Below are 18,412 nucleotides of genomic sequence, written 5' to 3'. Positions count from 1 at the left end.
CAGATTGCCACACGCTGGCCCATGAAAGACCCATCGCCCTTCACCTGCTAAACCCACCACAAAGAGAAAACACCGAGACAGAGTAGTCAAGACCAGTTTTGGTTGGAGAAGATGACGATGTAGGTGAATGCTTAATAATGTGAAACATATCCAGTGGGACAAATGGTAAGATTAGAATTCTGTCAATAGATTTATGGGCAAAATACAGCTCACACTACAATGTTAAAAGTGTTTCTCTCTGCATGAAAAGTTTATGGCTATTTAAAATTTTGTTCAATTTTAACAAATTTTAAAATTTTCTTTCATATTTAAAAAAATAACAAGCATGTTATTTTCATATTTAGAAGACATTATTCTCTTAAAAATTATTTATTTATTTATTTGGCTGTGCTGGGTCTTAGTTTCAGCATGTGGGATCTAGTCCCCTCACCAGGGATTGAACTCGGGCCCCTTGTATTGGGAGTTTGGAGTCTTAGCCACTGGACCACTAGGGATGTCCTGACATTATTCTCTTCTGATTGGTTTCAGTGAACTTGAATAGGAAGATGATCTTTCATTGTCTGGGATTTGAAATTTTTCTTCAGTAATAATAATAATAGCTATGACAGGCATCACCATTTACTAAACGCTTACCACCTACTGAGCACTTACTATGCACCGTGTCATCTAATCCTTGACAACCCCTACAAGGTAGGTCTAGCTTATGCCCATTTTAATAAATGAGGCAATGGATTCAGACATTAAGAAGCTTACCTAAGGTAATAATACAGCTAGTAAGTGACTCTGCCAAGGACTTGACTCAAGTTAATGCCTTGACTTAATCTCTTTGCTACTAATAGTCCAAATATATATAACATGCATCAGTATAAGCTACATTTTTAAAACTTCAGGTTTTTTTAATTAATTTTTTAAATTGCAGTATAGCTGATTTTACAGTGTTGTGCCAATCTCTGCTATACTGCAAAGTAAGTCAGTTATATACATATAGACATTCTTTTTTTAATTTTCTTTTCCATTATGGTTTATCCCAGGATATTGAGTATAACTTCCTGTGCTGTATAGTAGAGCCTTATTGTTTATCTGTCCTATGTACAATAGTTTGCATCTGCTAATCCCACGCCTTCCCTCCCTCACCCCACTTCCCCTTGGCAACTACAGGTCTGCTCTCTAGGTGTATGAGTCTATAAAACTTCAAGTTTTAGTTCATTTTACACTTTAGTAACTTTCTCTACTTTCTACGAAAAACTGCTTTTCACTTAGTGATGACAAAAATCAGTTCCAGGGATGAAGTTGATCACTTTGTAATTCAGCTATCCTCACTTTTTAAAACAGGCCTGTGCAAATATGTGCTGTAAGAACCAAACACACACAACCCCCAAATCTGTAAAGGATTATGTATAAATTAGCAGCTGCCCGCTGCACGAACAGGGCCAAGTGTCTCGGATGAAGAACACGATTGTTACTTAAATTTAATTATAACATCTGTTTGTAACAACAAGCTCACAGTCTTTCTTCTCTGGTGACAGGCAAGTTGTGAAATTTGAGGAAGATTGAACAAGTCCAATAAAAATGTAATAGCAGTGACAGCTTTACTCTTAGATCCAACACAAATTTTAAAAATTGTGATTTCCGTGCCGAGGAAATAATCTAATGAAAATGATAAAAAAAAAAAATCCACACCAGGAAAGGAATCATTCCAGTTATCGAAGAAAAATTATTACATGTGATGAGAGCCCTGAATGAGTTTCTATTTGGATTTGCAGAACAACCTTTCAAGTCTGTGGGGGGCACTCCTTTTTTTCTGGAGGTTGTGAGGGCTGGCTTTAGCGGTGAGTTGATTGTTTGCCCAGGTAGAGTGTGTACCTAATTCCAGGAACTGGGCCAAATATGATAAATCAGGTCGAAGCTGTGGAATACCTTTAAGACACTGTGTTGTCACTTAGACCGAGAAGGAAACACAAAAAGAGCAAGCGATGTCACTGACCCCCGGCCCCTTAGTTCCCATCACGTGACGGCAGCAATACACGTGGCTCCAGTTCCAGTTTGCTGGGGTCCCGCTTCCGTGCCGCTCAGAGAGAATGAAGTGGGGCAAGATTTGCCGAAACTGGGAGACAGAGCCTACTTGACAGGTCACTGAAGGAGCGCTGCCATTTTCACTCTCCTGGGGCTCTATGTCACCTTCTACTTCTCAGATGCTGATAGAATCTGCTAGAAGGGCAGGAGAGAACTGCCAAGGTGCCAATCACAGCTATCTGAGCAGAGAATCTAACGCCAGGGCCAGAGTGGAAACGTCCTGAATCAGATAAGACAGCGACCCCAGAGCAGGGCAGGCGGTCATCTGGCAGGTGAGATGGGGGTGGGGGTGGGCGGAGACTGCACCCCGTTCTGTACCAACATGCACGGGAAATACACAAACCCTGAGATGGTTAAGAAGTGTGTTCCCTGGCCAGTCTATCTGGGGGATGGGGAGGAAGGTCCCCACTGTGTGCGTGTGTGTTACAGGGAAGGGAATGGAGGCCAGAGCTTAGAGTAATTGGTCTCAGCATCTGACAACAGAAAAAAACAAAAAAAAAAAGAGGTGTGTTTATGTATAAAATATACACAGGAGGGGGGAACAACATCAAAACGGAGCTTGTTCTTCTAGTCCAGCGTCTCTGAGAACAGTACTTTCCAGTGTACTCGGCGCAGGCGCAGCGCGCTACGCCCGATGCACTTCTTGTCTTCTGCCTTCAAGGGTGACTCTTCAGACTAGAGTTTACCAGTGCTTTAGGGGTAGGTGAGTCACTCGCCGTCAGTCAGGCACAGGCTCTGGACACCGAGCCCGCTTCCTCTGGGTGGTCTCTGCAGCTCCTCAGGCAGCAGCGTCAGGATGAGAATTTATCCCATCCTTTCCCCGCAAGCTCCCGAGGAGCTCAGAGCGCTCCCTACACCCTCCCGTGCGCTCCCATCACCCCTTGTGACACGGACTGGTTTTGGTGGAAGGAGCCTGTACAGATTTGCTGGAAGCTGATGGCATGACAGGGACCAGGGTGCAGGGACCACAGGGGAGCAAGTGGCTGAGTGGGGCGGCTGTGGCTCTTTGTGTCTCCCTGGGACTAACCTTGTATTACATTTCAGTATCTTCACAGTGATAAATCTCAGTTCTCTCTGACAATAGACTTAGTGTCTTTTGTTCTGGGGGTTTGAGAATTTGCTCTGAAAAGCAACAGGTAGATACAAGTGCTCACATACTCAAAACAGTCAGGATGGGTTAATGCAGAATTCAGGCAACATAAGACTTAATACTAACAGGGACAGGTTCAGGCTTATTCTTGAAATTTGATTAGGGATCAACTGAGACATGCACCCAACATGACACCAGTGCTCACTTAACAAGGGGTGACTCACGGTGCTGTCCTTCCTAACACCTGTCAGTCAGCTGCAAAGAGCTCTTTCCTTGGAGCCTGAGATCTAAGGGGTCAAGAGTCACAAGGAGGCCTTTATAAGGCGTCTCCAGGCAGAGACAGGGGACCTTCAGCCTGAGATGAGATGAGACCCGCCAGCAGAAGGTTAATCTTCCCAGGTGTTACTCAGTTAATCCCCTCAGCATGAGGTCCAGGCATCCTGACCCACGACTCTGAACCTTTGGGGGAGGCTGGGAGAAGCAGCAATCCGGAGGGAAGCAAGAGGACTAAGGAGATGGGGGCAGAGAAGTGAGAGAAAGGACCTGAGAAGGGAGGACAGGCATCTGGAGAGTGGCTGCAGGGGTACCCAGGACACAGCCACCCCCAGGTTCTGGGGGTATGGGGAAGCACTTGAACCTCGAGTAAGGAACTGATGGGTTATTCTCCAGGATTTCACGTGACTGCAATGAGCTAAGACCTGTTTGCTGTGCACTTCTGTCCTTTTGTTTCTATTCATTGGTTCACTGGTTCATTTAACAAATATTCCCACATGTCCACGCTGTGGCACACACTGTTCTAAACATTTAGGGACACACAGCCTCTGCTCCCAAGGATCTCGTGGAGGAGACAGGTGTGTCCCTGTCACTGATCTGGTGGTGGAAGATCAAAGTGTCTGGGCTGCCTGTGAGGCCTCTGGGAGGAAGTAACCTTTGAGATGCTGCATGTTTCCCAGGCAGAGAGAAAGTGGGTGTGGGGGTGGCAGCCGATTTCAGACCAGGGAGGGGGCTGATGTGGCTTCAGGGGGCAGAAGCTGATGGCAGGAGATGAGGCTGGCGATAGACGGTGACGAACCATGCATGCCGTGCTGAGAGGGGTGTTTAGCAGGGATTTTATTTGGGAGCCAACAGGAAGTCAGACGTATTTAATCTGGGGCGGGGCATGAACAGACCCCATTAGCAGAGGCACAGGGAATGAAGACTCGGGACTCAGGATATGGCCAAGCCTGGAGCCGCACACTGGGGACGATGGGTCAGTGCACGTCACCAGGGAGGATGCAGAACAGAGGAGACAGGCAGAAGTGAAAGAGGTAGGGAAGGAGACCCCAGACACTGAGGGGGAATCTGGAAGAAAAACAGAATGAAATCACAGAACCTGGGGGAAGAGCGTGTCAAGAAGGAGATTCGACAGCATAAATATCAGTGTGGAGGTCAAGTTCAGCTGTTAATATAAACAAGTGAAATCTGATGATCCGATGCGAATGTGGCAAACGTTCATGTAGAGGAGTGAAGTCAGAGGGCAACATGCAATGGATTCTAAGCTGCTATCTAGCATGGGGAGCTCAGCCAGTGATCTCTGATGACCTAGAGGGGTCGGATGGGAGAGAGGGGATTATGTATATATGTACATATATTCATGATTCATGACGTTGTCCGCAGAAACTAGCACAACATTGTAAAGCAATTATCCTCCAGTAAGAAATAAATAAAGTGAACTGGGATGGGGAGGCGAACTCTGGGAACAGAGACCCTTTGGGAAGAAATCTGACCAACGATGCCAGGAGAAAGACACAGAAGTACTTTTAAGACGTGCAAGGAAAAGGAGTCACTTTGTTTTGTTTTGAGTTGGCAAAGGGAAGGAGAATAAGGTCATGGGCATTTTTTGAGCATTATTATATATCTGCTCTCCATCAGTGGCAATGCTTTATCTAATTTTATCTCTGAAAACACCCCGTGGAAGGTATCAGCCTCATTATATAAATGGAGAACCCGAGGCTCAGAGAGGTTGAGACATTGGTCCAGGTTGCCAGGAGATTGTAAATGGCAGACCAGAGCTAGCAGGGCAGCGTGTCCTCTGCACCGCACTGTGCTGTGTTTATTGCCGATGATTTGGGGATGCAGGAGGCAGTGAAAACCGGGAGACAGAAGAGGAGGGTGAGGGCATGACTTACTGTCCGAGCCTGAAAACCTTTGAGAGCAAAAGGAGCGTCACTGATAATCACGCCTGGACCATAGGAGCAAAGCGGCTGCCCTGGCATAGCAGCCCGGTGGGTCTCCTGACTGAGAACGCAACTGTGGCTGCCCCAGTGACCCCCACACTGCCAAGCACGGCTGTGCCCAAAGACAGACCTCTTCTGAGAGGTACACTAACTTTGCTGATAGACATTCCTGTACAGCACATGTTAGGAGCCTCAGGACAGCGCTGAGACTGGCTGCACTTCTTGTCCCCTTAGTGAGGAGACCCAAGGATGAGAAGGACCTGTCTGAGGGCCAGAGCTGGTGAAGAGCAGACATGAGTCCTGGGAACTGGATCTACTGACTTTTCTGTGACTTGTTACCTAAAGTGATAATCCATTTGTTTACCAGTTAAATTAGTAGTCCACTGCTCTTTATAAAAAGAGAATCAGTTAAGTGTAAAAAGAAGCCAGAAGGGTAAAGGAGGAGGAAGGGAAGATTTTTAATAGAAAACTCATCCAGGGGTTGAGTCCTGCTGGCTACATTTATAGACCTGTAAGGTCTTTTTAAATTTTATTTACTATTCATTTTTGGCTGTGCTGGGTCTCTGCTGCTGCTGCTGCTGGGCTTTCTCTCGTTGTGGGCAGCGGGGGCTGTTCTTTGTTTCGGTGCAGGGGAAACAAAGAACTGTTTCTTCTCACTGTGGCGGTCTCTTGTTGCAGAGCACGGGCTCGAGGTGTAAGGACTTCAGTAATTGTGGTACACAGGCTTAGCTGCTCCTTGGCATGTGGAATCTTCCCAGACCAGGGATTGAACTCGTGTCCCCTGCATTGGCAGGTGGATTCTTATTCACTGTGCCACCAGGGAAGTCCGACTATAAGGCTTTTCACACTGAAAAACCACGTGGTCCCTCAGTGTTCTGTGTCCTGTCAAGGGCACTCTGAGCCTGAGCCCAGAGCTTTCCTTCCAGGGGCTGGTAACTGGGCTCCTCAGCAGGCTTGGTCACTGTTACTTCTGCTCATGGTGAGAATTCCAAGAGGCTGTGTTACAGACAGTCTCCTGAGTTTGTACTACTGTTCTCATGGACCTCCAGACCTCTGTTAAATCCCAAAGTGTGACATTCTAGCATCTAAAGTCTGTCTCCCCGGATGATGGAAAAAGATATGGTACATATATGCAATGGAATATTACTCAGCCATAAAAAATGAAATAATGCCATTTGCAGCAACATGGATGCAACTAGAGATGATCACACCAAGTGAAGTAAGTCAGAGGGAGAAATGCCATATGATATCACTCATATGTGGAATCTAAAATATGGCACAAAAGAGCCCATCTACAAGACACAAACAGAGAACAAGCTTCTGGTTGCCAGAGTTAAAGGGGGAGGGGGAGGGATGGACTGGGAGTTTGGGGTTGGTAGATGCAAATTCCGGAGAAGGCAATGGCAAGCCACTCCAGTACTCTTGCCTAGAGAATCCCATGGATGGAGGAGCCTGGTGGGCTGCAGTCCGTGGGGTCGCTAAAGGTCGGATGCGACTGAGCGACTTCACTTTCCCTTTTCACTTTTACACACTGGAGAAGGAAATGGCAACCCACTCCAGTGTTCTTGCCTGGAGAATCCCAGGGACAGGGGAGCCTGGTGGGCTTCCGTCTATGGGGTCACACAGAGTCGGACACGACTAAAGTGACTTAGCAGCAGCAGCAGCAGATGCAAATTATTATATTTAGAATGGATACACAACAAGGTCCTACTGTACAGCACAGGGAACTATATTCAATATCCTGTGGTAAACAATAATGGAAAAGAATATAAGAGAAGAATGTCTGTATCAGTTAGAGCTGAGTCACTCTGTACAGCAGAGATTGGCACAACATTGCAAATCAGCTATATTTCAATAAAAATAAATAAAATCTGTCTGCCAAACTCTCACATCACAGCCACAGAAGCACGGAAGGCTCTTAGAAGGCCAGGGGTCCTGGTAAACTCTCCCACTGCTACTTTGGGAAGACTGAGAATTCAGATGCCTAAATCTAAACAGGCAAATGCAACTGGTGTTCACTTTTCCTGGAAGAATTACCCCAGAATTGCCAAGCCCAGATCGAAAAAAAAAAAGGTAAGTTAATATTTTATTTAAAAAGCCCATTCTACTTCACATGGTATTTCTGGTAGGATGATTACTGTAATTTCATTTTTTTAACCTTAAGCAACTAGTACTTTTTATAAAGTCATGCAGATCCAAACAAATAAAAAACCAATAGGTAACAGAAGCAGATCACAAAAGAGAGACCTTGTTTCAAACATAAAACTACCAATGAGATTAGCAATCTTTTTCATTTGTGCTATTTAAAGTAAATGGCCTGATGTAATTTTCACTGTTTAATCTTAGGGTGAATTTCAAAATCATTTGAATAAGATTTTAAAACACAAAACCAAGGCACATTATATAAAACTTCTCCTTCAAAAGACAGAAGACAATGAAGTATCCTAGAGTGAAGAACTGTATTTTGCAACATCTAAGAATTCAGTTGAGGGCTTCTGCAGTTATTTTCTTGCAGCTTATTCATACCTGAGCCTCTTTTTAACCTTCTTCTCGCCAGTTTGATTTGATCCTGCAGAATCTGAACCCAGTCTCTTGGGCCAGGAAGTTTATCCACGTGATTAGCAGTGCAATATTTTTCTGTGAAGACTGAAAGAAAATGTGAAATATTGTTAAACATTTGAAAAAAGAAAATGCAGATTTGAAATAGGAACATAACCCCAAGAAGGGGAAAAAAAATAGTATATTTCTAAAAAATGTCAGTTCTGCAGTGGCTCTTCTCCAAATCCATGACATTCTTTTGTTGAAGATGGAGCTTGGCAGAGCCCATCCAGGACACCATATCCTGTGCTTCCAAATGAACTGGCTATAAATGCTAGTAGTTCTACTGAAACTGCTTTTTCTGATTGCTCCCTGTCCACGTGTATGTGTCTTATGGGCAGACACATGCTTCCTAGGGGGTCCATTGGCCCCATGACAGGATTCTGCAAGTATATTAATGTATTTCACTTTTCTGTTGTTAACTCAAAATCAAATGGAGGGGATTTCCCTGGCGGTTCAACACTTAAGACTTCCAATGCAGGAAGTGTGGGTTCGATTCCTGGTCAGGGAGCTAAGACCCCACACGCCTCGAGACCAAAAAACCAAAACACAAAACAGAAGCACTATTGTGACAGATTCAATAAAGACTTTAGAAATGGTCCACATAAAAAGAAAAAAATAATCTTTAAAAAAAATCAAATGGAAAATTACACAGAGAGATGATGTTCTCATGGTGATTCCCACTAACTGGATCAGCGCTCAGTGGATCAATGCAGTGGGGTCTTAGTGAAAGCTCCAATCCTACTTTGAGTCAACTTCTTGCATCCTGAGCTAGCAGCTCCTAGAGAAGAGCTCCCCAGAAGCACAAAGGAGGCTCTGGGGGTTGTGTGCCAGGACCCAAGGGAGCAGGACAATTATCTGAGCAGAGCCGCACAGCGTGCGACGTGCACGCACACTGGGCTGGCACTGCCGCCTCGCACCGCGCTCCCAAGCACTTTCAACCTGCTCCCCTTGAGGTCAAGGCCGGCCATGCGGTCACGCCACACTGCCTCTTTGGTGTTTAAAACAGCGATCATTTTAATGTTTCAAAGGTTTCTTTTAAAAAGGAAAGACAGAGGAAAATGTCAGATTCAGCTAACTGTAAACAATTTCTATTGAATAAAAAATAAAATTTTCATTTGAATGAGCAGAGCTAGTGGCACTAAATCCACCACCACAGGAAGAGCTCGTCCCAAATAAAAGTGTAACTTCAAGTCTCCGTGGATAAATGGACAAAGTAGACTTAGCAAAAAACAATACAGAAAACATTCAAGTAACACATAGGCCCCCAAGCTGCAAAACACACTTTATACCTACTAAATTAGATAAGTGATTAAGATAATACTAATGTTGATAAAATTGTGTGGACCTGGCACATGCAAGTTTGACTGCTGGCATAAACTGGCAAAACCCTTTTGGGAAAGAAGATGGCTGTATATGACGAGGGACATAAAACTGTTATTACTCTGGATTGGTAATCCTACGTCTATAAATTTATCCTAAATAAACGAGGAGCCTGGTAGGCCGCAGTCTGTGGGGTCGCTAAGGGTCGGACACGACTGAGCGACTTCACTTTCACTTTTCACTTCACACATTGGAGAAGGAAATGGCAACCCACTCCGGTGTTCTTGCCTGGAGAATCCCAGGGACGGGGGAGCCTGGTGGGCTTCCGTCTGTGGGGTCACACAGAGTCGGACACGACTGAAGTGACTTGGCAGCAGCAGCATGAAAGAAGGGGAAAAAGTCATAAACAGTCTGGAATCTGTGGGGGATGGGTTTCAGGACCCCCATGGGTGCCAAAATCCATGGATGCTTAAGTCCCATATATACAATGTCTATTATATGCATACCAGCCATGCATACCTTCCCATATACTTTAAATCAACTCAGGGATGATTTAGAATACCTAATACAATGCAAATGCTATGTAAATAGATGCCTGCACTTGGCAAGTTTGCTTTGTTTGGAACTTTCTGGATTTTTTTCCCAAATATTTAGATTGGCAGCTGGTTGAACCTGCAGGTGCAAAGTCTGTGGATGCAGGGGTGGGTTAGGGTGGGGGGGAAGTGTACAAACATCAACAATCCAGTTGTGCAGGAAGAGATGCAGGCGGCCCAGGGCGGGTAGCTATGTGTCGGGGGGAGCACATATGCCTTTGAGAAATGTGCATAGTCATAGAGTCGGGGTGGCGCTAATAAAGACAGAAGGGATGATGGAACAGATGGGGACCTGGCATTTCTGGAGACTCACATGACTTGTAAATCCAGGAGGAGGGATTGTGAGGGGATGGGCCAGATGCATTAGGCACGGTTTGGGACACACTGAGTTTGGGGCATCTGTGGAGCCCCCACGGGGGATGGCTGGCAGTTGTTTCAACACAGATGCCTATAGTTCATGGAAGGGGTCTCTGCCGAAGACGTAGACTTCAGGGGCACAAATGTATGTGTTTGTTAAAACGACAAGAGAAAACACAGTGGGCAGGGAGGTTTCAACAGAGCGCTGGGCAAGCACAGAGCAGCAGGGTCTGAGGGAGGCTAAGGCAGCTGGGAAGCGTGGTCTGGTGCAGGTGCGAGTGCATGAATACACTGAAGGGGAGAGACCCACAGTCCCCACTGCAGAAGAGCCAGGAAGGAGGTGTGGGGAGGGTCCCTGGCAGCCAGCAAGGACGTGGGGAGGGCGGCCAGAGATCAGCACTCTCCAAACACCAGGTTTGTGGGAGCGGGGAAGAAGAGGAGGAGGAAGGCTGGGGTGGGGGAAGGCAGGCAGCACTGTTGGAGGGGGCAGGATCCAGAGAGAAGGAGGGAACAATCAGAGGAGCCATACAGCAGAGGAACTGGGGGGTTGGGATCCTGGAGAGAGAGGGGTGACCCTCGACCGGAATCAGGAGGAAAACTTCCTCCTCTGAATCCAGAGAAGGGGAAGACAGGGGTGGACTCAGAAGTGGTCAGAGGTGGTCATCACTGAACCTGGCAGTGAGGGGCGGGGAGAGTGCAGGAACATCTAGCATTGTAAAGCAGTGAGGATGCAGGGTGCTGAGCAGGAGGGCCGCGTGCCAGTGGTGGCAACCGCAGGGCAGGCGTCGTCTCCAGGGCACCTGGCAACTCCTTGTCCGGAGTGGAGATAGCGATGGGAGGGCTGGTCTAGGGTTAGGAATTTGCTGGCTGGTTTTGGCAAAGGTACAGGATATAAAGGACAGCATTGAAGATGTTGGTGAAGATGCCCTCTCCCCTCCCCGGAATGAATTACTGCTTCCCTCACCCATTTTCCTTTCCACCCAAATCTAGGAAGCAAGTGAAGCCAGAAAATGGCTCAGACTTGGGACTATCTACAAGACGAGGGAATGGAAATCTCAGTGGGGTTGGCAAGGAAGTGCAAGGGAGAAAGGGCAGCAGGACATGCGGTCAGTGGTTTGGGCTGAAGCGGAGGTTGAGAGCCAGTGTGGACGAGGTCTGGACACTCTAGCTCTAGGCAGTCACATCGATGGTGAGGTTTTCCCAGATGCCAGCAGGACCTGGGGGAGAGAGGATGATGCGGAGTGGTGCTGATGGAAAGGCTGTATCCCAACTCCCAACTGAGAGGAGAAGGAGGCAGAATTAAGGTCCAGGGAAAACACCAACAAGCTGCCCACCACAGGGCACATGGGCCATGCAAGTAAGCAGTCTCCACCCGGGAGAGAGGCAGAGGGGACAACATCCTGGGGATGGGGCTGCCTGTGAGTCTCCTCTACCAGACTGTAGACAACTCCAGGGGCCTGTGTCTTGTCTCCCTAAAAACACCAACTGTGGTGCCCCCAACTAAGAGCCCCATAAATGTCTGAAGAATAAACAAATGTACTTTCTGCTTTTGTTTCTGACGGAAGTAAATACAACAGCTCAGACGTTTAGGCCAATTGGAGGAGCGAGGCCTATCTGAATTAATAGAAAGTCTTAATGGCATATATTTAAAGTAACAAGGTTTTATTAGAGTCAAATACCCACAATGACATTTCTTATTGTGACACTTCTTAATCAGAGTTGCAGAAAGGTTCTTGAAATTGTTTGAAAGACTAGAAAAAAGTACCTGTATTTGGCACCCTATTAGTTTATAAGAAAATTGTACCACAAAATGATTGAGTGTACCATCTTACAGGTAAACATCTCCCTCCTTCCTTGTAATATTATTTATGTAATTAATTTCCATAGCAACCCCTCTCTTCCTAGACTGGGAAATGCATGCATCCAAATTAGCCCAGATTAGGAAGTAAAGATTTGAAATAAACCAAATAGATTTGGATTATGCCAACATCGAAGTGATTCCCAGCAGACGCATGTTCAGGAGTAGAGGAAAGGTCCCCTAATGTGTGGGCGGCATCCAAGGGGATCTTTCTAATCTCATCCTGAGCTCAAGTATTCTGCTGCGTGTTCAAAAGGCAACAATTGCTGGCTATTTTTTTCTCCTTTCAGCAAAAGCTTATCTGCTTTCAATCACAAGAGACCAGGGAACTCTCTGCCTCCTGGGTCTGCATCTGAGACCTTTGAAGCCAAAGCATTAGGCTTTCAGGAAAAAAAAAATACATCTACAAACAATTATTTCCACTGAGCATATTACTGACATTCTCATTTCTGGCTTACACTCAAACTTAAAAGAAACTTTTAACTAGAATCTACCTACAGAGGACGAAATCCTATTCCTTGTAACACGGGTGGATGAGGCCTGATAAAGGGGCCAAAGGTTTATGGCTGGATTGATCTGAAAACATTGCATATGCTATGTGGCTAGGTATCGGGTAAGCAGAACATATCTTTGCTATCTGAATCTATAGCTAAAGGTCAAGCTATTACCCTTCTAACAGTTTCATTAGGAGTAATGATGTGAAAGGAGGTATTGCAGTAATGCATTGGGCTTCCTACTATGTTAATAGTGGGTCATTAAGAATCAGAGGAGAACAATTTGCATTTATCCTTAGAATGCGATAGGTCCTGAAAAGAAATTTCCCTTCTCTTGTAGTTAAATATAGTAAGGGGAAGCGAGGGATGATTTTACACAAGTCCAAATCATCTGACCAAGTGGATTAAGGCCAACTATTAAACTGAATACAACTGTGGAAGCATCTACTCTGCTTAACATCATCTGAGGTCCCAAGGCACAAAGATGCGTGAAGTCACCAGGGAAATGACAAAGGTTCAATTTGATCTGTAAGCAAATAAGGACTTTTTTTAGATGCCTGCATTCATTCAAACCCTGCCCTTTAACTGTGGATCAATAATCAATAAGCTAGTGGTGGCTGAGCGGATCCTTCCCTGGGAACCCGGCATCTGATGTCATCATCAGTGAACTTAGTGGTATGGAGCATGTCTGGATATGACGGGAGAACAGGTTGGATCGGCCATGTTCCCCAAACAGCTGTCTGGTTACGTGATAGTTTCTAGAGCAGTGGTCCCCAACCTTTTTGGCACCAGGGACCGGTTTCTTGGAAGACAATTTTTCCATGGACCCAAAGGTGGGTAGGGGGATGATTTTAGGATGATTCAAGTACTTTACATTTTTGGGCATGTTCTTTCTATTATTACATCAGCTCAAATCATCAGGCATTAGATCCCAGATGTTGGGGACCCTTGTTCTAGAGGGCTCTCCATGTGGGTTTTTCTGGCTCTCCGCACTGGGAAAAGCAGGGCACTGTACAGATGTTGAAAGAAAGCCCCTGCTACACACAGACAAGGTAAGAAGCAGGAGAAGGCTTGGAGAGCTTTCATTTCACCATGAATAACTCCAGGCAGCCCTGAGAGCCTACTTCTGATTGGCAGACTTGGTGTAAACTTCTGATCAGAAAAACGAGAAGAAATCAAGGTTTACATCAAATAGAACTGAAAGTGGAGTCCTCCTTAGATCTGCCAAACTCCTGGACCTTGTGAGGGGCTGGGGACTCAGGGTGAGAAAGACAACTGTCCGCAGCAGGGTCCTGGACCAGCCCCAGAGGAGAGGTGGACAAGCCGACTAGGCTTCCCTATTGGCTGCTTGCGCCCACATCCACCCACCTAAGTGAGTATAAGACAGCCAGCACCCCAGCCCACAGCCAACCATTCCCTCTTTCCTTTGCCTCTTTCCAAGCTATGATTTGAAACTCCACACATGCTAAGCACGGTCCATCTCATTTAAGCTTGGCAGGAGCCTGGTGGCACAGGTATTGTGATCCTATTTCTTTTGTGATGACAAGCTGAAAGTTGAGGCAGGTTAAATAACTGGCGCAAGGTGGCACAGCTAATAGGGATTATTTTCCATATGTTATTTAATTTTTAAGGCAGTCATGAAATTAAAAGACACTTGTTCCTTGGAAGAAAAGCTGTGGCAAACCTAGACAATATATTAAAAAGGAGAGACATCTCTTTGCTGACAAAGGTCCGTCTAGTCAAAGCTATGGTTTTTCCAGTAGACACGTATGAATGTGAGAGTTGGACCATAAAGAAGGCTGAGCACCGAAGAATTGACGCTTTCAAAATGTGGAGCTGGAGAAGACTCTTGAGAGTCTTTTGGATGGCAAGGAGATCAAACCAGTCAATTCTAAAGGAAAACAATCCTGAATATTCATTGGAAGGACTGATGCTAAAGCTGAAGCTCCAGTACTTTGGCCATCTGATGTGAAGAACCGACTCATTGGAAAAGATCCTAATGCTTGGAAAGATTGAGGGCAGGAGGAGAAGGAGGTGATAGAGGATGACATGGCTGGATGGTATCACCAAATCAATGGACATGAGTTTCAGCAAGCTCTGGGAAATAGTGAAGGACAGGGAAGCCTGGCGTGCTGCAGTCCATAGGGTTGCAAAGAGTCGGACACGACTTAGTGATTGAACAACATTGAGAACACAGATTCTGCAAAAGAACAATTGTTGAATTCTCCATAGGAACGAATCTATAGCTGAGGTAATGCTTACGTGTGACAGCTGTGAACCCACACAACACAGAAGGATGGCAGCCATGGGGTGGGAGACCCCTCCTGGCGTCTGTGGGATCACGCCTCCCCCTCCAGATCAAGGGGCCCAGGTGGCCTTGGTAAGGAACAGGGAGGGACACAGCCTCAGGTAGCTTGGATGTATAGCAAGGATGAAATAAGACATATGCACAACAAAGATGGAAAGACTATGCCACACAGACCCGCATTCAAAGAATGACCTAAGGCTGTACCTGAGGACGAAGAAACAGAATGTGGGAGGAAAGAACAGGAAGCGGGAGGGGAAAAAAAAGAGGACAGGACCTGTAGGATATTAAGAATTACAGCAATGCCAAACTAATGAAAACTGTGTAGTACTGGCTCAGACGCAGATAAAAGACCAAATGTAAACATGGAAAAGGGGCGATTAGTCTATGACAGAGGTGGATTACAATCCACATTAAAAAAAAAAAAAAAGTATAGTGTTAAATAACTGACGACCCACAGGAAAAAAAACACATTCAATCCCTCCCTCAAATTTTATAGCAAAGGTAAATTCCAGATGGATAAAAGACTTGAATATGAAAGAGAAAACTTGAAAACTTTGTTGGGAAAAAAAAAAAAGAATATCATTACATAATCAGGGCAGGGAGGACTTCTTAAAAAGGGCACAAGAAATGCACTAGGCATAAAGTAATCCATCTGACTGCTAATTCTAAACTCTGGTATGATAAAGGTCAGAAGTTTCTACAAGTTGGAAAATAAGAAAAAATATTTTTAACACCTGAAACAGAGTAAAGAATTCATGTAAGTCAATAAGGAACCAGCAACCTGATGGGAAACACAGGAAAAGGATGGATGTTCACAGGCAAATAACCAAGTAGTAATAAATATGAAATGATGCTCAACCTCATTACTTATCAGGGGACCCAGCCCTGAGGTGCTACTTGAGACCCATCAGACTGACAAAAAAGTCAAATCTGTTAACACCAGATGTCAGTGAAAATAAGGAAAAATGGGATTTTGGATCCATTGTTGGGGGATGTCTAAACGATACTGTTGGCATTAGAGAGCTGTTGGACAAATCTTAGTGGTGATGACAACACTTCTACCCTGAGACACAGTGCCACTGCCTGCTGCACACCGCCTTCCACAGAGAATCAAGAGCAAGGAGGACCAACCTAACTGTCTCTTAACAGAAGGCGGGAAAGAAAGTGCTTTATTTATACAGGGGTGAGCAGTTAAAAGGAATAAACTAGATTTATAATGTACTGATATGGATCAACTTGAGAAAAAGAGACACAAACTTGCAAAAAAAGTACCACATGAAGCCATGTCTGTACACTCACAAATTCGCAAAATAGTAAATGTGATGAATGGATACATACTTGAGCAGTAAAGATGAAAAAAATGAACGGGGAAGATTCACACCAACTTCATGATGCTCTGGAACAGGAGGGAGAAAGAGCAAGAGAGTCTGGTGGAGGAACATTGTGACTCTTAAAAAATTAAGGAGCGAGGATGGGGTATGAGGTAAGTCTAACATCTGTTTTCAATCTCAGTGGAAAGACGGAGAGAAAAGGAATCTTGGAAAATATCTCCAACACATTCAAGATGAAGAGGAATGTATTATTTCCACTTCTGACCTCAAGACTGCTTACTGCTAATTCGGACAAACGCTGTTTGTAGATCAGTCTATGAACAGATCAGACAACGTCTCCGAGGATGAGGTCGTGGACACACCAGTGCTGACAGGTCTCAAGATCATGCCTTACACACACTCTCTCTTGAAATGAGCATCAGAAGCTTTCTGTAAAAGAGAGCCAGCAGGGACTTCTTTGGTGGTTGAGTGATTAAGACTTTGAGCTTCCACCGCAGGGGACACGAGTCGAGTTCAATCCCTGGTCGGGGAACTAAGATCCTGCACGCTATGCAGCACGGCCAAAATATAAATAAAAGAGACCCAGGAGAAGTCTGGGTGATTTGCCTGCTAGAAATAACAGGTGAAGGTGAGAATCCATCATCCTGCAGGTCTCTGCAGAAGTGTGACCTTCTCAGGAAGGGCCTCCCTGAGTGGGTTAACCAGTGGTTTTTAAATCATACCAACTAGTGATTGTCTGGACTATCAACTCAACAAGCGCAGAGATCACAGCTCTCGTTTGTGGCTGGCGCATGCCAGGCAGCATAAGTGCATGGTTGGTGGAAGAATAAATCGGAGAAACTCTTTTTCTCAGGTCTGTGACTTAACTTGAACTGAAGGAAGAATTCTTTAGTAAATAGTCATCAATCTTGAAAGACACTAAGTCCTGGAGTTCACTTTGGGTTTGATTTAACAAAACTGAGCTTAACTGTATCAACAAATACACCTAAATATGAAGTCTTCAGATTAGAAGGAAAGTTAAGGTAAAGCAGTCATGCAAACAATAATGTGTTTACTGATGAGGATCAGAGTATCATACTGAACTGCATACGTAGGAGCCTGCAGGGCAGTCAGCTGGCCCAGCAGAGTCATAGCTGACCTCAACAACCATGGAATACTTTGTCCTCGGCGCTGAGCCTTCCATGGGGCACGAACGTCTAGATGGTGGTTGTACTGAAGAAGACTTTGGATAGCCATAAAACTGATTTCTGGACATATTTTTTAATTATGAGAATTTGGACAAATTTACTGAAGGTGGCATGAGTGGTAATGAACCCGCCTGCCAAGAGACACGGGTTCAATCCTTGGGTCAGGAAGATCCCCTGGAGGAGGAAATGGCAACTCACTCCAGTATTCTTGCCTGGAGAATGCCATGGGCCACAGTCCATGGGGTGGCAGAGTTGGACATGGCTGAAACGACTTAGCAGCATTGAGCCACAGAATTTCTGAATTGGAAGCAAGTTGAAAAATTAGCCAAATCACACTTTTTTTTTTTTTCTCCCAGGAGAGGGGAGTGTCTCAAGACCTTCCGTGGCAGTCGGGAGTAAGTCTACATCCCACAGTGCTCCTTTCATTGTCCCCAAACTGGTGGGACTTGGAGGTTTGAACAGTCTTGGGGACTCACAGCGATTCTCAAAGATTAGAGGCCAGAGAAGAGTGTAGAGGAAAAGAACTAGATCCCTTGTCTCTTTTTTTAAATTTGGTTTTGGCTACAGTGGTGTCTGTGTCTAAGAGGAAGTGCCTCTAGTGGTGTCTTACATTAAACAAATTTAATTTTAATTTACTTTTATCTAAGGAAGCCCTCAAGGGCTTCCCTGGTCACTCAGCAGTAAAGAACCCTCCTGCAATGCAGGAGATGCCAGAGACGTGGTTTCCATCCCTGGGTCAGGAAGATCCCCTGGAGGAGGAAATGGTAACCCACTCCAGTATTCTTGCCTGGAAAATCCTATGGACAGAGGAGCCTGGTGGGCTACAGTCCTTGTGGTCCTAAAGAGTTGCACATGACTGAGCATGAGCACGCACACACACACGAGGAGCCCCTCAGTAGGGCTTATCTGTAACACAACTAGTGAGAAGTATAACACTTTCCTTTGGCTTGTGGTGCAGCATGTGGCAACATGTTCACTTCTTGT

At 45.4% G+C, this 18,412-nt stretch overlaps 1 protein-coding gene and 1 long non-coding RNA gene across 8 annotated transcripts in view; one reads left to right on the top strand and one right to left on the bottom strand.

The window, feature by feature from the left end:
* The window catches only part of LOC148775445 (uncharacterized), a 143,347-nt gene that overhangs the window by 58,384 nt on the left and 66,551 nt on the right, over positions 1–18,412 (top strand). For both annotated transcript variants that reach the window (XR_016039181.1, XR_016039180.1), the window contains exon 3: positions 4–165. This is a non-coding gene — a long non-coding RNA (uncharacterized LOC148775445). The remainder of the gene's footprint in view (positions 1–3; positions 166–18,412) is intronic.
* The window catches only part of BEND7 (BEN domain containing 7), an 88,135-nt gene that overhangs the window by 6,742 nt on the left and 62,981 nt on the right, over positions 1–18,412 (bottom strand). For all 6 annotated transcript variants that reach the window (XM_055428761.2, XM_055428727.2, XM_055428745.2 and 3 more), the window contains one exon: positions 7,906–8,025. In XM_055428761.2, coding sequence (XP_055284736.1) covers positions 7,906–8,025 — 120 coding nt within the window. Of the gene's footprint in view, positions 1–7,905; positions 8,026–18,412 lie in introns of those variants that run through there.

Source organism: Moschus berezovskii, chromosome 15 (genome assembly GCF_049115385.1).
Source record: "Moschus berezovskii isolate FMDL1 chromosome 15, NW_MosBer_1.0, whole genome shotgun sequence".
NCBI classification, from domain to species: domain Eukaryota; kingdom Metazoa; phylum Chordata; class Mammalia; order Artiodactyla; family Moschidae; genus Moschus; species Moschus berezovskii.
Note: the sequence above shows the minus strand (reverse complement) of the source record. Positions and strands in the feature narration are given on the sequence as shown.